Source organism: Sebastes umbrosus, chromosome 3 (assembly GCF_015220745.1).
Source record: "Sebastes umbrosus isolate fSebUmb1 chromosome 3, fSebUmb1.pri, whole genome shotgun sequence".
Taxonomy (NCBI): domain Eukaryota; kingdom Metazoa; phylum Chordata; class Actinopteri; order Perciformes; family Sebastidae; genus Sebastes; species Sebastes umbrosus.
The window spans coordinates 24,581,939-24,603,698 of record NC_051271.1 but is presented as its reverse complement, the minus strand read 5'-3'; the positions used below and the strand labels follow the sequence as shown (position 1 = coordinate 24,603,698).

The 21,760-nt window shown below is 36.2% G+C and overlaps 2 protein-coding genes across 2 annotated transcripts; both read right to left on the bottom strand.

Annotated features, from left to right (window-relative positions):
* Positions 1-1,616: 1,616 nt before the first annotated feature.
* Positions 1,617-6,666, bottom strand: pla2g12a (phospholipase A2, group XIIA). Its single transcript, XM_037764784.1, has 4 exons — positions 6,223-6,666; positions 4,724-4,800; positions 3,661-3,826; positions 1,617-1,928 (listed from the first exon to the last, which is right to left on the bottom strand). Exons 1-4 carry the CDS (start codon positions 6,437-6,439, stop codon positions 1,810-1,812), a joined length of 579 nt encoding a protein of 192 aa, XP_037620712.1. The 5' UTR covers positions 6,440-6,666; the 3' UTR covers positions 1,617-1,809.
* Positions 6,667-7,637: 971 nt separating this feature from the next.
* dnajb14 (DnaJ heat shock protein family (Hsp40) member B14) lies at positions 7,638-19,590 on the bottom strand. Its single transcript, XM_037764783.1, has 8 exons — positions 19,363-19,590; positions 13,222-13,396; positions 11,448-11,593; positions 11,058-11,264; positions 10,614-10,699; positions 10,330-10,439; positions 8,723-8,895; positions 7,638-8,609 (listed from the first exon to the last, which is right to left on the bottom strand). Exons 1-8 carry the CDS (start codon positions 19,499-19,501, stop codon positions 8,485-8,487), a joined length of 1,161 nt encoding a protein of 386 aa, XP_037620711.1. The 5' UTR covers positions 19,502-19,590; the 3' UTR covers positions 7,638-8,484.
* Between the last annotated feature and the right edge of the window lie 2,170 nt (positions 19,591-21,760).

Here is a 21,760-nt window from a genome sequence, read left to right as displayed (position 1 = left end):
ACATGCATGTAAATGGAAGAAAACAATAAATAAATAATTCATGTTTTGTTGTGTCAATAAAACAAACAAATAAAAAACAATTAATAACAATATATTGCAATATCAAAGGATAAATGTAAAAAAAAAAAATGAAGTAGCGGAGTAAATAAAAGACAGAGTGTGAGTTCCATCTATAATGTGTTGTTGTTGATGTCTCTTAGGAGGTGACATGCACTGACATATCCTGCAGCTTCTATGGCGATGACACTATTTTATCCAAGTAAATGTTGTATTTTATTTTGGTCAGAGAGGGAATCAAAATCTTGGAGTTTACATTTAATTTTTGTAAAGATTTTTGTTCCTAATTTCTTCATATGTGCTACATTGTAGCAGGAAATGTTGCTCTATCTCCACCTGTCTCTGTGGATAGAGCTGACATAGCCTTTCTCTCACATGAATAACTTCAAATAGATGATGTGTTTTATTCTCTTGGGATCAATGGAAGCTGAGTCACAGATCCTCAGTGGTCCCTTGACTCCACTCTGAACGCTTCTTACAAGAAACAGTTCATACAAAAATGTCTAAGATGACAGCTGACACAGAATTATCAATAAAAGCATGTTTATTTATTTTTATGACAGTTTAACACAGCTTTTCTCTACAGTGTTATCACATTGGCATCAATTGAGTGCACCAGTGCTTTCCCCATCATGTCATATTTTACAAATATTCTACATATTTTCTAAAGGGAAAACCACCATTGTTTTTAGATGCTGTAGAAACAGATATTATTGTATTATTATTCATCACATGTTGCTATTAGTGTTATGGGAGGGGGGACGGGGCAGTAATGTTTTATTTTATGTTATTTCCTAAATAATGTATTGAGAGTTTCCTGGACAGAACTATATAAATGTTGTGCTAATTACAGGGAAAATAAAGACAAAGGTCTGAAACTGTTATTTTAGTCAGATTATATTGTTATGCTGTGTTTAAAAGCTGTTGTTGGTCTCCAGTAGAGCTGCAAGGATTTATCGCTTAGTTGTCAACAATTGAATTAATCGCCAACTATTTTGATAATGGGTTTGAGTAATTTTTTTTAAAGAAAAATAAATCGAAATTCTCTGATTCCAGCTTCTTAAATGTGAATATTTTCTGGTTTCTTTACTCCTCTATGACAGTAAACTGAATATCTTTGAGTTGTGGGCAAAACAAGACATTTGAGGACGTTTCAGCGTTTTCTGACATTTTATAGACCAAACAACTAATCGATTAATCGAGACAATAATCGACAGATTAATCAACAATGAAAATAATTGTTAGTAGCAGCTCGTCTTCAGAAAAACTTCCTAAGTACAGCTCAATTTACGTTGTCTGTGTTTTACCCAAAATCAGTGCCAAATTCCATATTTTTTCTTAATTATCATGAAACCAATTAATTTCATGAATTATTAGGAAGTTAGAAATCCATAAAATAAAGTGTCGGGTGTAACCCAAGCATCCAAAAGCCAGGGAAACCCTGAATACACAGCTTCCAGTCCATCACAGGACAAACACATAACACAGTAATAACAAAATATAAATAATTAACTGCAGGAAAGCTATTAACTGTTAACTGTCCTCTTGGTATTTTCACATTCACTTTGTCTAATAGATGTCTACATACATACTACAAACTCCAATAAAAGGGCGGTGATGAACACAAGTCAGTGCAGGCCAAAGATGCTCTATCCCTGAGACAATCTGAAAGGGATCTTTATTGCTGGCATCCCTCGGTCAGTGTTGTTCTTATGAATCAGTCCGTTCCACAGTCTTGATCCTGCGGCGGTGTCACAGTTCCTTTTTCACTTCATACTGACACACACAAGACTCTCTCTGGCTGTCCAGGTACGGCTTACATCCCATGTGCATAACAGCGTCAAACAGCAGAGTCACCGCTGACTCACAAGCTGCCAAGAAGGACAAGAGAGAACAAGAAGACAAACATGAGGTAATACACAACAGGGGAAAGGTGAGCTGTTTTAAAAACAGGCACCTGCTAACACCTCACTGTAAGTGAGTCAAAAACTGTTTTGTGTGTATTTAAATATAGCATGCATTATTGATCAAATACAGGTTTTATTGTAGATTAAAGTCGCATTTAATGTTTACTTTTGTTTTAAGAATTCAATTAAAATGCAGCATAGAGAGCCAAGTGGCAATACAGGTTTGATTAGAATTTAATTTCAATTCTCAAATATAGAACTTGGGACATTTTCAAAACCGTAGTAAAGATGAGACCAATACAAATATACTAATTTAATTCATGATCAAAATGACAAGCTCAATGTTGTTGTTATGAGTCAAGATTTACAATTTGTAAAAAGTAGCTCTATCTTACCATCTGCTGGACATACTGTGTTTTACAACGACACTTGCTCACTTAACTTGCACAAGCTATGCATCTTTATCCTTGAACTACAGCAGAAATTAATTTGTTGATTTTATAAGATGTAATTGTAAAATTTCACAAATATCTACCACTGAAGCACAGCTTCTTTCCTATACTTTGTTCTAAAAGTTTGCCGTAGTCCACCGCTTTTTAAGTAGATTGCATTCTCAGGTGCAACAGTCCTACATTCGATTAGATTGTATAACATAGGCCCTTTTCACAGCAACCATCTTGACATGTCATTGCAGGGTAAAAACAGGTGTAATTAATAACATTAATTATGGCCCTGTTCAACTGAAGTGGACCTGGTTTTTAGACATTTTGACTCGTCATAGTAGGAAAATCCCAGGTGTTACTGATAACATTAACGAAGACTCTGTTCTATTAAAGTGTCCCAGTAAGCAATCAATATTGTTTTATTATTTACACCTGTGCTTTTCCTACTGTGACGTGTCAACACACACGCTTACATCGGCAACATCAGAACAAAAGAAAAACTAAGAATGCAAAAGAACTTAATGTTTCACTGCCACACAGTGCCTGATAATCTACAATTATCTACAGGCCATCACCTGATTCTCGTTAATCTGGTTCAGAATGCAACCCCATCTCATCCTGCATCTAATTTGAGCATGATGGCCCAAACCCAATGTTCCCCCTGAGGCCTTAAACCCAGAACCCTCAGGGACTTATCTGACATCACCTGGTAAATGGTTGAGTGTGAGAGGCTGCAAGGGCTTGAAATGGTATAAATAGAAATCGAATGGGACAGAACTTTGCGGGGACATATCACGTTTCCTTGACGACGCCAATTGTAGGTTTTTATTTTCTGTTTTTACGCCTGATTTGAACGTCTTCCAGGCTCTTGCCTTATGAGACGAGAGGTCAAATAATCAATTTACTTGTTTTTGTCAAACTTCATTAAGCAAAATGAAAATAAATAGTTGATGAATAAACCAGGTGAGTGATATAGTCTAATGCTTGCATTTCTCTGATTTTATTTGTTTTTTATGTACCATCTTAAGTCCTTAATGTTAATGTTTATGTGTAAATTTAATATGCTAGGCGTGCCATCCTCTTTGTTTACCTTTTTTTCTTTAACGCCTGCGGGCTTCCCCTGATAACTGCAGGTTTAATGTCACAAAGCTATGAATTGTGGGTAACTCCCTCAGGCAAAGTTTGCAGAAATCAAAGTGTGTGAGTCTGTGAGTGTGGATATTGGGAATCGGGCCACTGGCTCAGCCTCTTACCTTGGACACTCTTGGCCAATCCTAGAGTCTTTTGCACATTCCTGCAGATGGTCTCGAGGCAGTCCTGGAACTGCTCATCGCAGTCGTGCTTCTCACGGCCGCAGGTGTCATAGCAGCGGTCATGTTGGTTACAACATTTGGTCATGGACGGGATGCCTATGTCAAACTGGACAAAAACAGATTTGTCACTCTTTATGATGTATTTTAGAATGACATTCACATGATAGGAGACATGATGCATTTCCCTCAATTCAAAAGATGTGATAATGGTTCAGTGATTTGTTGGTAAAATCTGAAAAATAATGTTTCAGCAATGACAAAAAGCACAACTCACTAGTCCTTTAAACAATAAATGAAACATAGCACAATGACAAAGAGAGAGCAATTCCTGTCCATCGCTCAAATGTGTGACAAAAGATGAGGAAAATATAGATAATCATTTTTAACAAAGCCTGACTGATGCTGGTTTTCTGAGCCCGATACCGATATCAGTATTTGAGAGTTAGAAAAATCTATAACAACATATTGGCCAATATCTGTTTTTGTATTCTTTTTATGTTAGCGCATAACATAAATGAACATTTATGATGCAGATCCCTTAAAATGTGGTTATTAAAGAGTTGTGCCCAACATATGCACTAAGTGGTAGATCTTGAAAAATAAACTTACAATACTCTTAGGTGTGCCATCTATGGAATGGTGACACTATTAGTAAATTATCTCAAACATATATTTGGCATGTCTTTACTGCAATTTCTTGACACTTATCAGCCAATATAATGCCAATACCAATATATGTGCATTAGACTGATATCAGCCAGATACCTAATATTCTATACCTTGTTATAATAATGTGGACTAAACATGTTGTATAGTGTGTGTACACATACTTTTGCAATAGATTGATCGAAGTGTGACATTGTATATTAAGATGTATTTACAAAAATGTACTGTGATCTGACATTGTAACACCCATGATGACCTCATGTTCTTTGTTCTCAAATAAAAAAAGAGTTTAAAAAAAAAAAAGAAAGCTCCAACCTCCCAAATCTGTCAGATCTACCTGAAATCCAAACAGCGGTGAGCCACATCCGTTGGGTGGTGGGTTCTTGTATCCAGGGCGAGCTGCCGGCTTGTAACCTGTGAGAGAGGGGAGCAAAGGTGAAGATGTTTCTTGTTCTGTCAGACAAGTTATCTTGCTGTCAGAGATAACCACATTAGTACACCACTATCAAATGGCTTACTGAGCAGCTTAAGGGGTGATAATGTATATCTTCTGGCTCCCAGGTGTTACATAAACTCAGCATTCAGTGTCTTTCATATTGACTTGACATATAGCAAGGAAAAGCACAGGTATGAATAATATCCTTAATATATAATATATCCTCCTGAGACCCAGCCCATTGACATGTGTCCTCTGTAGTGGACATATCCTCTTACTCTTTTGACTTACTCTATCAACCCCTGGTGTATTGTTAACAGGACATCATGGGTTTTCCAGTGATATGGCATGTGTTTTTTTTAATCAAGTTGAATGTATTCTTGGTTTAATATCACTCTACGGCCATAATCTGTTAATTTTTTTAGTCTTTTCACACTGAAATGGTCCTGTAGTCCACTACTGCTGTAAGATAAAAAAAATAAAGTTTAAAAAGGAAATCACACAAAACAATTTAATCGGAAGACTCTTTTTTTACTCGGTTCCCAGGAGGATATACAATATAATAATATCCTTAATATATATATAATATAATAATATCCATAATATATAATATATATATATATAATATAATATCCTTAATATATATATAATATAATAATATCCTTAATATATATATAATATAATAATATCCATAATATATAATATATATATAATTTAATAATATCCTTAATATATAATATATATATATATATATAAAATATAATAATATCCTTAATATATATATATAATATAATAATATCCATAATATATAATATATATATAATTTAATAATATCCTTAATATATAATATATATATATATATATATATAAAATATAATAATATCCTTAATATATATATATAATATAATAATATCCATAATATATAATATATATATAATTTAATAATATCCTTAATATATAATATATATATATATATATATAAAATATAATAATATCCTTAATATATATATATAATATAATAATATCCATAATATATAATATATATATAATTTAATAATATCCTTAATATATAATATATATATATATATATATATATAAAATATAATAATATCCTTAATATATATATAATATAATAATATCCATAATATATAATATATATATAATTTAATAATATCCTTAATATATAATATATATATATATATATATATATAAAATATAATAATATCCTTAATATATATATAATATAATAATATCCTTAGGTGTGTACTAGTAAGCCAGCTTGTATGACACAAGGCACTCCTAAATGAAACACTATTAGTGTTATTAGTTACACATGTGTTTGACAAAATCAACTGTTCCCTGTGAGAAAGAGAGAATAAAGAAAGCAGCTGGTTTATTACCATCAGTGCACTTATAATGACAGAGCCCGTCATCTCCTCCAAACAGGTCCAGCGCTGCGTTCAGGTACGTGTCTATCTTGTGTATCCCGTTACGGATCGTCTTCAGAGTCATCCTCCAGTCTGGAGTCTCTGGCTCTGCTTGGCAGGCAGCGCGGTGGAGACATCCACAACAGAGCAGACTCAGCAGGTAAACACAGGTGTGACTATAGTAGTGCATCGTCCACTTCACGTCCAGAGCCAGAAAACAGCGTTTCCCGGCACATTAGTGTAATTAAGGCCGAATTATTCCTCAAAATGTTGTCTTGGTAGCATCTCAAGTTTCACTTCTTCTGGTTGTTTTCATTTCTTACAGTCACCTGGCAGGTAAGAACCAGAAAAGAGCCTATACCTGCCGAACTACAGCAACTGTGGGTGTCGTTTCCGGGTTTGACGCTGCCACGTGACTACTGATAAACCAATGAAGATGATGTCACACGTTGCAACGTCATCGAAGACAAAATAAAAGTCTAATAAATAAATAAATAAATAGAAAAGTCTGTCTCTAACAATTTGTTTGAGAGTAGACTTATATTAGAAAGACCTCTCAGGCAATATAATTCATCATCACCACAAACTACAGCCTCCAAAAGGACAATAAACAAAAACATATTTATTGCAGGCTTATTAGACTGCAATAATCTGAGCTATGTGTATCTAATAATGTAGAATCTGAGTGTGGCTGTCCATTCTGCTCCTCTATTTAAGAAACTCCAGATTCTTACTATTTATGATATCAATATTTCTCAAATATGTGTTTTTATTTATAAGATACTTTCTGTTGACCCAGTCGTCTAGCCATCACAAGTTGGCCCTTGTCAAAGTCGCTCACATCCTTATACGCTTGCCCATTTTTTCTGCTTCCAACACAAAGTTCAAAGTTCAAAATGTTCACTTGCTGTCTAATATATCCCCCCCTTCTGCCAGGTGTCATTGTAAAGAGATAATCAATGTTATTCACTTCACCTCTCAGTGGTCTTTATGTTATGGCTGTTATACACAATATATTCCTCTTGTGTTGTTCTTTCACATAACTAAGACTATTTAGGCTATGTGAGATTATTACAAGGGTAATACATGAGGAGGTCTCCACCAGTATATTCTCTATACTGTAAGGGGCTCTTGTGGTAGGCTACTCACAGCACTGATAAGTAGCTATAAATAGCACTTAAGAACAACACTCGTGCAAATGTACTTCAGTTACATTCCATCACTGTGCGACGTGTCAACAACTTCTCGGTTACTCAAGACTTTGTACAAAAGAAACAGTCCCTGTTTCCCAATTTCCATTCACCTCCACTGTAGCAGCAGAAATCTCAGAAATGACTAAACTTTTGCAAATAAAACCAACACCATCTGAATGGCTATATAGCACTTGATTTAAGTCAGAAAGTGTTTATTTTGACCCTTTGACATCTGAATCAGGGACACAAATACATCCAGTCTATGGTAATAATTTTACTTTATTTAAATGATTAGGCGAGCACTGAAGAAAAACTTTGTTTCTTCTATAGTTTCTTAAATAACTGCATAAATTTCAAACATTCAAAAATGAAAATGTACAACCATTTATGAATAACAGTTTCAATGTCCTTCCAGGTTTAGTCCCAACCGCCTTCACATTTTGAAGATGACAACATGAAATGTTCTCTGGTAGCAAAATCACAGGTATCTCTTCATGATCCATTGATCTTCATCCACACTCGGAGGAAAGTAGGAAGCTAGAAGAAGCGTTGTATTATTTTATTTTCTTGTTTTTGTTCCTGTGTTCTTCACAAAATGGATTTGGCTGGAGGACAGTATCTCCAAACAAACCTCCCAAGTCTCTCATCTTATATTTATGTCAAGCAGATGATGCCGAAAGCAGTTTGTTGATCTTAAGACAGTGATTTGTTTGGGTTCTCACTACTCAAAGCACATGCCTTTACAATCAAGTGTCCTTGTCCATCTGGTTTCCAGGAAAATACAAGAAAAACGGAGTTTAAAAAAAAGGTCTTTCTACAGTGTGTGTAGATTGCTTCATTAAGATGTAACAAGGCGGTTCCTGGGGTCAGGCTGGAGTGAGGAGGTTGGCGGAGGGGATACGAGGAGAGGGACATTTTTAAACTTCAACAATAGAGCTAAATTATTTCAGTAAGTGTTTGCTCCTAGTGTAAAGACTCTTTCTTAAAAAAACATGAACATACATCTATTCATATACATTTACACAATCTAAAAGCGTCCAACTCATCCTCCCCTGAATAGGTTGTTTAGTCTGTCCAGCTCCCTGCAGTTATCCATGGTCATAAGTTCTGCCTTCTTGCGCATTCGGTCGTCCCTGTATACTTTAGCAGCATACAGCAGGTCTGTTTCTGGATGAGACAAGCAGAAAAGCAACGTGAGTGATAAAACAAAAGGAGTCCAGGAAAAAAAAGTGAATTCAGTAAGCTAGTTCTGAGGGTGTATTATAGCCATGGTTACTCACTTGTCTGTCTCTCCTTCCAACAGTTATTTCTGACATTAGATACATAGTCCTCCTCCACATTTTTCTCAATCTGGTGCAGCGCTGAGCCTTTAAACTCCGACTTGAAATCTCTAGAGACGTAGTAGTCGACATGCAGGTTTTCTGTCTGCCGTTTTACGGTCTGACCCGTGGACCTGGAGGACATGGAGGAAGTACAAGTTGTTGTGAAAATTCTGTCAGCTGTAGTAATTCCCCACATATGATGAATCCTGAAGGTATTTTATAGTATCAGGTTTACTGAGACGCCAGGATGTGCCAACATTTCATAGTACATGTTAAAAAGCGATAAAGGTGGATACTTTTTAGTTGTCAAACCACCTCGTTGACGAGACATCAATTGTGATATTACATGTTGTAAGCAGTTGTAAAGATCGGAAGTGACATAAAAAAGTTGTGATTATTGCTGCCTTCAAATGAAACTCGTGAGCTCGTGTTTACAACATGGGAAGTCGTGTACACGATGTGCTTGGCGTTCAAGTGGTCGTGAGAACACCGATGCTAAGCAACGGCAATATTAACGTTACTGTCGGCGTCTAGAAGCCACGGAGGCTAACAATTTAGCAAGCTAGCAAGTGGGTAACATAATGCAGACAATACAGAAGCATAATGACAAGATTAGGCCGTTGGGAATATCAACATTTTCCTCAGACATCTTATAAAATTACGAAGAATTACAATATACGACTAATATTTAAATATATTCATGTATTATGTACTGAAAAATTAACTTCCATGGCCTCCGCCATTTCTGACAACGTCAACAAACATGTCACAACTCGTGAACTCAGAGCTTTCTACTTACATGGTCGTGAATACCACAAGAGGGGGGCGTTCATATGGACTCTTCTCGTGAACCTGGTAAACACGACCCCATTTGAAGGCACCATATCTACCTACAATTGACCCTTTGCTAAGCCCCGCCCCTCAAACGCAGACCAGCCAATCATAGCGTAGCATCGCCAGCTCTGACCAGGTTCCAACAACTACACGACTCGGCTTCATACACTCTCATCCAATCGTTTCAGATTTTCTCCATTTTCAAGCTGGTTTTGTGGATTTCGAGCTAGTCATGGCTAAACTCGTTACCCGCAGAGGAGATATAAGTTTCAGTTAACAGAGTACGTTAGCACATCATTAACTAGTGCCAGCACTTTGCTACGCTAAACTACTGAGGGCATAATGAATGTTTACACAGGCTACTTTGCTTTTTAATGATTGTAACAGTGATTATAGACCTACCCGGCTTAACAAGAACAGTGTTGTTCCTTAATTTCATTGTCTTCTGTCACGATATGCAGGTGATGTGTGGGTTCTCTTTTACACTGTGATTTGTTGGCTTTACCTTCTATTTTTATCTTATTAACCGGTTTTCGCTGCTGATTCAGTTTGCCCAAGCCCCCCCCCACCCCCCATATATCCTTCAAACGCATATTGTAGATCCTTCTGTCTGCTTCTCTCTGAAATTACTTTTTTGTTTTTCCAAAAAATGGCTAGATATTTATCCAGGAAGTGCAGTTAGTGACAGTGTGTGTGTGTGTGTGTGTGTGTGTGTGTGTGTGTGTACGTACGGTCTAGAGTAGAGGCTGTAGGGTGGAGGGGACACCATCATCTGGCTCAGTATTGACACTAAAATCAGGACCACTATGGGCATCAGCTGGATAAACATTGAGAAACCCCCCTGGAGGCAAAACACAGTGCAATGAGTACATTTCAACAACACACACGATAATGAGAGTGAAAGCATGTCGTTTCTAAAGGTGCAGATCAATTCAAATTATAATGTATATCTGCAAATAAAATGTTTCATATATTATTTAAATACAAGGTACAAAATCTGAACCCATGTACATACATCTCCCCTTTCTTCTGTCCTCTCTTGTCGGGAATCCGTCTGATTGCTGTAGCTCGTTCTGCTGTTGTTGAAGGTGTGTGTACTTGCTGTAGACAAACATATTATGACAGAGGTCAGATATAAGGAATATGTCACCTACTCTTAAAGATCAGTATTCAAAACTACATGATCATGCTGTTCTATCTTATGTAGAACATCAAGCCTGGTGTGCAATTTTAGGGACAGGGAAGAGGAAAGGGTGCACTTGTCACCATTCACCAAAACGCCAAGCTAACATGGTTGTATTTCTAAATTAAATGCTCCATCTAAATCAAAAGACAAGATCATTGACTGCTAAATTAATAACATGTGATGTCACAAGAATATATGAATAAGATCAATATATTTGGATAAAAGACAAATCGAATTTAAAAGGGAAATAATGCACTTTTTGTGCTCACTTACAGGAGGGGAAGCCTCCTCCAAAGAACATGTTGAAGAGGTCCTCGGGAGTGATGTCGGCCTCGAAACCCCTGTGGAAGTCAAAGCCTCCTCCTCCTCCTCCTCCTCCTCCATGTGAGTGACCCGGGCTGCTCGGCTCCTCTCCTCCCGTCAGGTCGTACTGCCGTCTTTTGTCTGGGTTGCTCAGCACTGCATATGCATTACCAATCTCTGAAGGAGGACACAGTTGATGTATCAAGGAGGGGTTAAAGTTAAAGTTATGGACATATATCATTTCAAACAGATTTTTTGTAGGTGTTTGAAATATTTTTGGATTATTTTTGGAGTATTCTCATATTAAATAAACATTTCAAATAGCTTTGAATAGATCAGTAAAAAAATATATATATTTACTTTTAAAGGCCTCTGTTGCTCCAGGTGCCTGGTTTTTATCTGGATGGAATTTGAGTGCTAGTTTCCTGTAGGCTTTCTTCAGCTCTTCCTCATTGACTTCTTTATTGACACCCAGCACTTCATAGTAGTCCTTACACCGCTTTATTCTGAAACACAGGGACAGAGAGTGAAGCAGCTGAATACAATTCTGTGGATCATTTTTAATCACTCCAACAGAAAGGCAGTTGAGAAAATGTTTTTTTGTCCTCGAGTTCACCTTCAGTATTACATTCATCTTCCCTGTCACCTTCTGAATGTTACGTTATGTACATTAAGGACATGCACATACATTGGGCACATACACTGGCCTGGCAGGGCTGGGCGATATGGAGAAATTCAAATATCACAATATTTTTTAAGAAATACCTCGATATTGTAGGGTTGGTGCTTTCACAAAATATTTACAGAATGAGATTTTTGATAACCATCAGTAATGTGGAAATAATGAATAAGTGTGTAAATGCAAAAAATAGGACAGCTTGAACTGTCAAATGACATCACTGTACTGTAATGCAGCCTTTAAAACCAGGAAAAGACAACACTTATGCCATTATACGATATTACAATATCCAAAAGCTAAGACGAAATCTAGTCTCATATCACAATATTGATATAATATCGATATATTGCCCTGCCCTACTGTGATGCATATTCCAGTCTATCATTAGGGCTGAGCTATAATGTTACAAAATTAATATTCATATTTTTCAAAACAGCAAATGTATGAAAAACCACATATAGAATAATTAAACTGATGTTCAATTATCTCCCTGCTATACATCAGACATAACTCTTTACATGTGTAAAAAACAAACAAAAAAAGAGCCATTTGGTTTGTTTGTTTTAATGCAATTTGCCGGAAATCCTTAATTTGGACAACAGAATATTATTAAACATTAATGATATGATCAAATCATCATGATGTATTAAAAGTCGATAATATTGAGTTATCGTCCAGTCTACCTGTCACTGAATCACGACTGGAGGAAGACTACTAATGAGGTCACATGGGAGACATTTTTAATGTAAACACACAGCTGGTCTTATATGTGAATGAAACCTCTGAGATTAACAGTTTGAAAACTGTATCTTATTAGATAAAACAGATGTTGACAAACTGCATAATTTGCAGTTGAAAATCACAATAAGATTGTATCGTGACGCCTCTGGTGAATCCCACCCCTAGAAGACATGATGCAATATTTCAACACTGAAGCTTCCCCAAAGGATTTCATATGAGAACACAACAGAATACAGCTTGTTTAAGTGCAATACACTGGTAGGATTGCGTAATGACGAGCAGCATGTTTATCCTATAAAAGCACCCAAGTTGATATTTGCAACTTTCTAGGATATGATTGGAGGCCGTATGCTTTGGATTAAATGCACTACCTCTCTCTCTGTAGTCCTATCTCATGGTCTAAAATTAAAGCATGTAGTGGTTACCTAGTATCTAGTTCACACCGCTAAATGTCTCTCACTTTATCCCCTCATGGGCAAGACACCAAGTTCACGGGGTTCCCATGACAATTAGCTGTGTTTGCACAACACTGCGGAGACTACAGTGTCCTCCTTCAGCCGCGGATGACAGGGCTAATCAAGTGTTATAGAAACAGAGCTGCTGTCACTGGGCCAATTGTAGGAAAGCACCAAAAATAGAGATAGAGCAGAGTAAAATAAAGGAAAAGAAAATACAGCATGAAAGAGAAGACCCAGTGAATCCCAAAATTCTCACCTTTGCACACCTTCAACCTGCTCTTTGGTGAAGCTTTTAGCAACGTCGCCTACTCCAGCCTCTTGTCCTTCCCGTTCTGGCTGTGGACCGGTGCCCTCTGAGCTATCTCCTGGTCTCCTACGATATGCTCCGTTACCCGCCGAGCTCCCATTCTTCGTTAGTGCGTCCAACAAAGCTGAAGAAGAGAGGATGAGGTTAAAGATTAATTAAACGATAAATTACAAGTGTCCAAGCTTTTCAAATTTTATATGATTTGGGATTTTAAGATCATGATTCAATACAATTTTGATACAAAGCTGTGAATTGTATGACATATTTACTGCACAGCTTTGCTCAGACGCCAAAATTTAAAGTACTCAGTTGAAAGGTTTTCAAGTAGGGCAAGTTAGAAAGACAGCACTCAGGCACGTTGTCATGATGTGCTGTTAGGTGCACTTTTACCTAACAAGGTCCAGTTGGAACAATACCCAATAAGACCTTTGAATAGCTCGTAATTCAAAGTCTAGTCAATAAATGAAAAGGCCTCCCTTGAGCCAGGAAAAACAGCCAACGAAATCAAATTCCGTACGGTGCAAGGAAGTACTGGCTTCAATCTCCCAACAAAGAAGCTTGCGAGTGCATGGAGGGAGAAGATATGACATGCAAGTACATCAAACTAAAAGGAAGAGTCAAACTAAAACTCAACATTGTAGACCAGGTCCAGACAACTATTTAGGTACAGTGAATAAATGATGGTATGATGATTTCAGCTTTTGCATACTGCAGCAACTGAAGCCAAATGAAAACCTTGCAAACCTGTCATTCTTTCTGCACATACAAATGTGATTTAATTTAGGTTATTGTTTAATTACTATGTTATGTGTTAAAGAGACAAGATTGTGCATTATCAGCATGTGATGCAACGTGATATAGGGCAATGCAAGACAAGTTAACGTTGGATGTAACCTGGCATTACAGTGTCGTGGAGGCAGCTCACGTCTAACCAAAGTAGATTACCACAGTAGTCTATGCTGCAAAGACAAGTGAAGATGACCACATCAAAAGGAAATAAAAGCATAACTTCCAACCAACCACCTCACTAAAAAAAAAGTGTCATCATCCTAACACAGTACAGATTTCCAATTTCAAACTTTTTCATGTCAACGACCCCTAAACTGACACAAATAAGACCACAGACCCCCATTTGATGAGTTTTTGCTTTAAGATGTTTTAATACAGAAAGTGTATGAAACCCATGACCAAAATAGTCACACATTCTGTCATTGTGCTATTTATGGATGGAATTATAGAGAAAACTACTGAAATAAATGACTTAACGTGATCGTAGAAGCAATGTTGTACACCAATCACAGGTTGAACCTTTAAAAGTGACAATAGTGATTGAGTGCATACAGTGAATTTTGTTTGCAGACCCAGTTTTGTCTTCCATAATCAAAATCATTTCAATCCAGTTGCCAATTCCCAACCAGCATGTAGCTAGTTGACCATAACCAAGATGTCAATGATCAACAAAATTGTTGTTATATATTAACAAAACTAAAATTCTTTGACAGGGTCCCTTTGACAGTAACAAGTATAATCTAGATTACTACAACCCTAGAGGAGACCCTTTGTGTAGACTATTGAGATGATGATTTGTATTAATACAAAATATACTCACTGTGCCCTATTGGCAGGTATTGATAAGACTTTCACTTTATAAACTTGAAATATGCCCCCTGTATTTTATTCACAGTGTGTCACAGAGACCTTGATTAAACATTTATTTTCTTCAAACCTTTATGGATCTCATGGACTATTCTCATGGACACTATTTGCAGTGTCCCTCCAGTATGTTCAAGTTTGCTATCTACATGTAGGAAATAATATGATCAGTGATGCAAAAATACATACTTAAAGACAGTAGAGAAACAGTAGAGCAGCCTAAACATCTCTCTCTCTCTCTCTCTCAAATGCTTTTAACTGTTCCTTATATGTTCATTGTGCGGTCACATGTAACATAAGCACAAATCTACTGCCTCTTGCACAACCATAATCCCTCTTTCCCATAGCACTACTTAACATGTTGACATAGTCCACAGCATTTCTCATGCTAAACCGTATGTTTTTGCAGCTGCAACAACCTAATTTGTCCGTACTGATAAATATATATCAATCTGTTGTTTAATCTATTAAATGTATCAGTCGCTATATTATATTGAGAACTTGTTACAATCTTCCCTCTTTAATGTGAACACATTCACTGCAGACTGGAAAATGCTGGGTTGAATGACCAGTTGATAACCATCTTACTGATGTCAGATAACTCAAAGACAGTAGGACAAATATGAAAGTGACTTGAACTACAGGTACAACCCACCGTGTGGCTGCCGTGATCTAAACTACTACAAGGAATGCTGGCGTACAGGTGCTGTCTTGGCCTGCCTTCTTTTGTCAACTCTATATGTGCTGCCGATGATGATGTGATGTGTGATGAATTGGAACATACTAAGACTCAGAAAGAGGACTGTGAACTATAATCTGGCCAGGGCCCAAAACTAGGGAACCCACACAGTCCCACTACACCCGTTCCTTTCAATACACACCTAAATGTACACATTTTTCCTGTGTAATATTTATTCTAACCCCTTCCACTTTATAACCCATCCTCTTTGGCACATTATTTAAAACCTTTTCTTTATAACTTCTCTTTTGCGTAATGCCTTTTTATATTGGACATTTTGTTTGTTTTTTATAAAAAAATTCTTGGTTGGGCGTCACTTAACATCTACATCCTGTGGTGTGCATGTGTATGGTGAAAAATCCATAACGTTCCTTGACGATTGGCTCAAATAACTGAAAACTGATAAGCGGAATTTGCATACTTTAACTGCAAATTGATGGCCATGTGTGTGATACTGAGTGCCGTTTAGTTTTTTCAAGGTCCAGCCTTGGAAAAAGCCAGTTATCTATAAGCTTCCTGTGGGAAGCTTGGGAACTGTCATTGCCACTTTATACACACACACCTAAACCTGAGGGTGCAGGTGCATAATAGACCTTTTTCATGGCAGTCATTTTGATTTGATTTTTTATTTGGTAGGGACCATGCAATTTAACATAGTTCCAATACAGGGCATGAAACTGATGTGCTGCACAGAGAGTTTATAGCTATTGCTAAATTTCAACTCTTGTCCCTAGTTGGGCTTTTACATGTACAATGTAATTAAAATATATAGCTTTCTGTATGATAAAACCACAATACATTACAAATATGGAAATACAATAAAATACATAATACACATACACACTAATACACCTTGGTAATTTACAGTTCAATTAGCTAAAAATGGGTACAGCTTTTAGCCAGCACTTGCCTTTTGTTGTAAAGGACTTTATATCTGAAATGAATTGATTTCAGTTGGTAATGTGTTCCAGAGTTGACTGCCCTTTATGGAGAAAGCTGATTGTCCAAATGTAGTTAATTCCTCATGCTCGTAGTTACTCTATTACTGTCTTGTCTTTGGAGATATATATGGAAAGAGGCTCTGGGGCTAGACTGCTAGACAAAAACTAATTTGAGAAAACAAAAACGAGTAAATCTCTTAAAACTAAGTAGATTGTGTCTTTTTAGTATGTGACAATGATGCCATGATGATGACGACATGTCATAGTAGGAAAAGCACAGCTGTGTGTTAATTACATACATTACAATTAGTGATGGCTCACTGGAAAGCTTACTGGGACACTTAATGGAACTGAGCCATTGTTAATGTTATGAATTTCACCTGAGCTTTTCCTACTATGACAGTTCAAAATGTCTGCCGTGGAAAAAGGTCCATTATGCAGACAAAAGGACATAGTTGTACATTTAACTACTTTTAACTGACAAGTTACAGTTTAACAACTGAGGAGCTCCTGGTCATCAATGTGCATGTTTATCTACCCGCTTACACAGTAACTCACAATCCTGTATTCAATTCAATATGCTTTAATGGCATGAATGTAACAGGGAACAATATTACCAAAGTGTAATAATGACATTTTAAAGACTCATAATCCTGTATATTAAAGAGCCTTTTAGAAGTAATGTTAACTATTTTTAATAGTCGTCTATCACAGCTGTTACCCTGCACTATATTCAGTTTTAACAGTTTTCTTCATCTTCTTGTATTTTGATATCTGGTATATTTTTTTGTACTTTGCACTACTAACTTTTTTACTGCCTTTTTACTAACATGTTTTGCACTATGGAACTATGATGCTGGAAACTTGAATTTCCCTTGGGATCAACAAAGTTACTATCTATCTAACTATCTATCTATCTATCCATCTATCTATCTATCTATCTAATCCGAAGCACGTTTGGACAGTCCCATCCTTACTTAACCTAACACCTGTTTACGTTCATGTCACAGACAGTTGTGTGTCTCGGATTAGCCTATACTCCGGGTCAATCATTCAATTAAAGGATTTGCAGTCGTGACTACATCCCTCTCCAGGCTACACTTGTGTGCTCTAGCTGTCCTCACTGAAACCCCATACGAACCCTTTAAGATAAGATAAGATATTCCTTTATTAGTCCCGCAGTGGGTAAATGTGCAGTGTACAGCAGCAAAGGGGATAGTGCATAAAACAAGATGCATCATCTAACACAGTAAAAAATAGCTAAACAAAATATGATTAATTTGAATAGAAGGAAGTATAAAAATAGGAGCAGTATATACAGTATTGACAATAAACAGACTATTAACAAAAATTGCACAAGTGGAAAATGATATTGCACAGTGAGAATGAATGAATGAATGAATGAATGGATGAATGAATGAATGAATGAATGAATGGATGGATGAATGAATGAAATTCCACCTGAAAATATCAGGTTAAGTCAGTTTTTTGGTGTGTAAGTGTTCTACTGGGAGCAGTGCTGGTTGTGGAGTCTGACAGCTGCAGGAAGGAAGACACACCTGCATTTTGTATTTTTGTGTATGTATTTGTGTATGTTTATTTATTTATTTGTTCTCTATTTACTTGTTTTAAGCCTCCTGTGGGCAGGTAGTCAATTAAATGTACGTACAATTATAATGCTACTATGATGTCCATATCAAATAAAATAAACTAAATTATTTTTGCACAATGAGTAATTTTACTTTTGATACTTCGAGTATCTTTTTAATGCTAATACTTTTGTACTTTACTTGTAAAAGAGTATTTCAACACTATGGTGTGCTGTCTGCTACTTAATAATATCAGGTTATGTCAGTTTGTTGGTGTGTAAGTGGTCTACTGGGAGCAGTGCTGGTTGTGGAGTCTGACAGCTGCAGGAAGGAAGACACACCTGCAATCTTTCACACAAACAGCATCAATAATGTAGGTTTAGGCCAAAGTCCATTTACTTGAATTGAAAGTGAAATAACAGCTAACAACTAACAGACATGCTTTAAAGGGGTCAGCTAGTTAATCCTCAAGACAATGAATGAAAGCTGTCAGCCAGCACATAACCACTGACTCAATGACAGCTTCATCATGGATTGAATTGTGTTAGTTGTTTCATTACAATGCTTCACTAATAGCTCCCAGAAGTACAGACTAACACTTATAACACCATATATAACCCCTATATGTTTTCATATTCAATTCAAGTAATAGACTTTGGTGAAAGTCCATTAATTGAATTGAAAGTGAGATGACAGCTAACACTAACAAAGGTCAGCTAGTCGTCCAGACAATGAATGAAAGCTGTCAGCTAGCATTAACCACTGACTCAATGACAGCTTCATCATGGACTGACGTTTCACGATAACTCGTGTTAGTTGTTGCACTACAAGAAGGAAGTACAGACTAACACTTATTACCTTTTTATCACGTTTTATAACCCCTATATTCACTGATAAGTCTCCTACAGAGGAGCTAGGCTAGGCTAGCTAGCATAAGGCCCCTAAGTCAGCGAGCTAATGCTAACTCGGATTGTTTAAAGCTGTCTTAAAGCACACAGTTTGTTCTTGACTAAGAGGTTAAGTAATCGTGTATAAATGTGTTATACAGTAGTCGTTATGTGAGCTGCTGTGAGGTTAGACAGTGAGTGTTAACAGACGTCAGCTATGCTAAGCTAACAGCAGTTTAACGGTTATCCCTGACTTCGGTCTACGTCACTAACGGTCGTACCTTTGGCTCTGTCAGTTGGATACAGCTTCTCTGCTTTGATGAGGAACTTCAGCGCTTTCTCTTTGTCTCCGGCTTTCACGGCTCGCGTCGCTATATTTATACATTTCTCAGCTTCGTCTCTGTTCCCTTCCATCTTCATCTCTCCTCTCTTCCTCCTCCTCCTCCTCTCCGGCAGAGTCAGCTGATCATCTGACTCACCACGTGGTCAGCAGCAGCAGCAGCAGACTGACAGCTGAGAGGAGAGAGATGATGATGATGATGATGATGATGATGATGATGATGATGATGAGGGGAAACAGGTTGTTTTCTTTTCAATATATATTTAATATCAATATAACGTCAGGCTGATGCGTCAACAAGAAGAGGGGGATTAAACCATAACGGACTACAACTGTGTTATTATTAAACTAAATGCAAAATCTTGTAAAGGGGCATCTCAATATGATTATTTATTTTTTATTTTTTTATTTTTTTACTTTATTTTTTCCCTTTTTTCGAGGTTGTTTTCATATATGCAATTTACAGTTCGTAATTACAATAGTTTATAAACCATTTTTTTAAGTATTTGAGCTTATAGACGAACTCATTAAGTACACTAGAGAAAACAACTTCAACATTCAAAATTGAAATAAAATTAAGAAAATAAATAATAATAATAATAATAATAATAATAATAATAATAGTAATAAAAAGAAAGAATAGAATAAAAAAATAAAAAACACAAAAAAACAATAATAATACAAAAATAAGAGAGTAATAATAATAAATTAAATAAATAAATCTAAACGTATTGATAAGCTGCAACATGAAACATACAGAATTATTTTTGATTATTTATTTATTTTTATTTATTTTTTTTACTTTATTTTTTCCTTTTTTCGAGGTTGTTTTCATATATGCAATTTACAGTTCGTAATTACAATAGTTTATAAACCATTTTTTTAAGTATTTGAGCTTATAGACGAACTCATTAAGTACACTAGAGAAAACAACTTCAACATTCAAAATTGAAATAAAATTAAGAAAATGAATAATAATAATAATAATAATAATAATAATAATAATAATAATAATAATAATAATAAAAAGAAAGAATAGAATTTAAAAAAATAAAAAAAACACAAAAAAACAATAATAATACAAAAATAAGAGAGTAATAATAATAAATTAAATAAATAAATCTAAACGTATTGATAAGCTGCAACATGAAACATACTGAATTATTTTTATTATTTTTAGAACGGTTCGATTATTGCCAATTAATTTCAAATGGATGGGTCTAGCACAATTGGAGAGATTTGTTTAAAGGTCCCATATCATGCTCATTTTCATGGTTTCAGGTTTCAGGTTACTTGTGTTTTGTGTTTCTACTAGAACATGTTTACGTGCTGTAATGTTAAAAAAAAAACTTTATTTTCCTTATATTGTCGGCCTGAATATGCCTGTATTTACCCTCAGTCTTAAACACTCCGTTTTAGCGCATTTCGACGGAATTGCGACGAAATTGCAACAGGATTGCGTTGCTAGACAACAGCTTGGGTCCATGTGTACTCCCTGTCAGCTGATGACATTCACATACACTGCAACCAGGAATAAACTGGGACACATTTAGAATGTTTATGTTTAAAACTGCGTAAAGGGTCTAAATATTGTATATTTGTGACATCACAAATGGACAGAAATCCTGACAGCTCGCTTCAAATGCAGAGTTTCTGAATACGGGCTGTGTGTATTTCCCTGTGGATTGAGCATTTCGATACTTTCACAGTATTTATATAGAACTTAAGCCTGCTTCATAATAAAAAGAAAACACGAAAATCTCACCTTTTTATAATATGTTCTCTTTAAAGGTCACATATAATGAATGTTCATTTTCAGGTTCATACTTGTATTTTATGTTTCTACTAGAACATGTTTACATGCTGTAATGTTAAAAAAAACACTTTATTTTCCTCATACTGTCTTCCTGAGTATGCCTGTGTATGCCGGTATCTACCCTCTGTCTGAAATGCTGCGTTTTAGCACATTTCAGCAGAATTGTGTTGCTAGGCAACATCTTGGGTCCATGTTTACTTCCTGTCAGCTGAGGTCATTCACATACACTGCAACCAGAAATAAACTGGGACACAATGTTTACGCTTAAAGCTGAAGGAGGTGAGATTGGAGCCAATATGATTAAAAAAAAATCATTTTTATAAAACGGTCGCTATATGGTTACAGTAGTACATGAAACAGGTAACCTGAAAAAAAATCATGAGCCTCTGTGTCCTCCGGTGTCCTCCGGTGTCCTCCGTTGTCCTCCGGTGTCCTCCGGTGCTCCTAATGGCATCTGCGAGATTTCACAGACTGGAGGAAAACAAGCAGTAAGACCTGATCTGAGGTCTGCTGTCCATCTGCC

Bases quoted from the DNA above. Each gene is read 5' to 3' on its own strand.
- pla2g12a (XM_037764784.1), bottom strand. From the start codon at position 6,439: ATGCACTACTATAGTCACACCTGTGTTTACCTGCTGAGTCTGCTCTGT. The intron at 3,827-4,723 runs GTAGATCTGACA...GTTTTTGTCCAG, and splicing joins CACCGCTGTTTGGATTTCAG to TTTGACATAGGCATCCCGTC. The intron at 1,929-3,660 runs GTAAGAGGCTGA...CCTTCTTGGCAG, and splicing joins ATTGGCCAAGAGTGTCCAAG to CTTGTGAGTCAGCGGTGACT.
- dnajb14 (XM_037764783.1), bottom strand. From the start codon at position 19,501: ATGAAGATGGAAGGGAACAGAGACGAAGCTGAGAAATGTATAAATATA. The intron at 8,896-10,329 runs GTACGTACACAC...CATGTCCTCCAG, and splicing joins TACAGCCTCTACTCTAGACC to GTCCACGGGTCAGACCGTAA. The intron at 8,610-8,722 runs GTGAGTAACCAT...TGTCTCATCCAG, and splicing joins TTGGAAGGAGAGACAGACAA to AAACAGACCTGCTGTATGCT.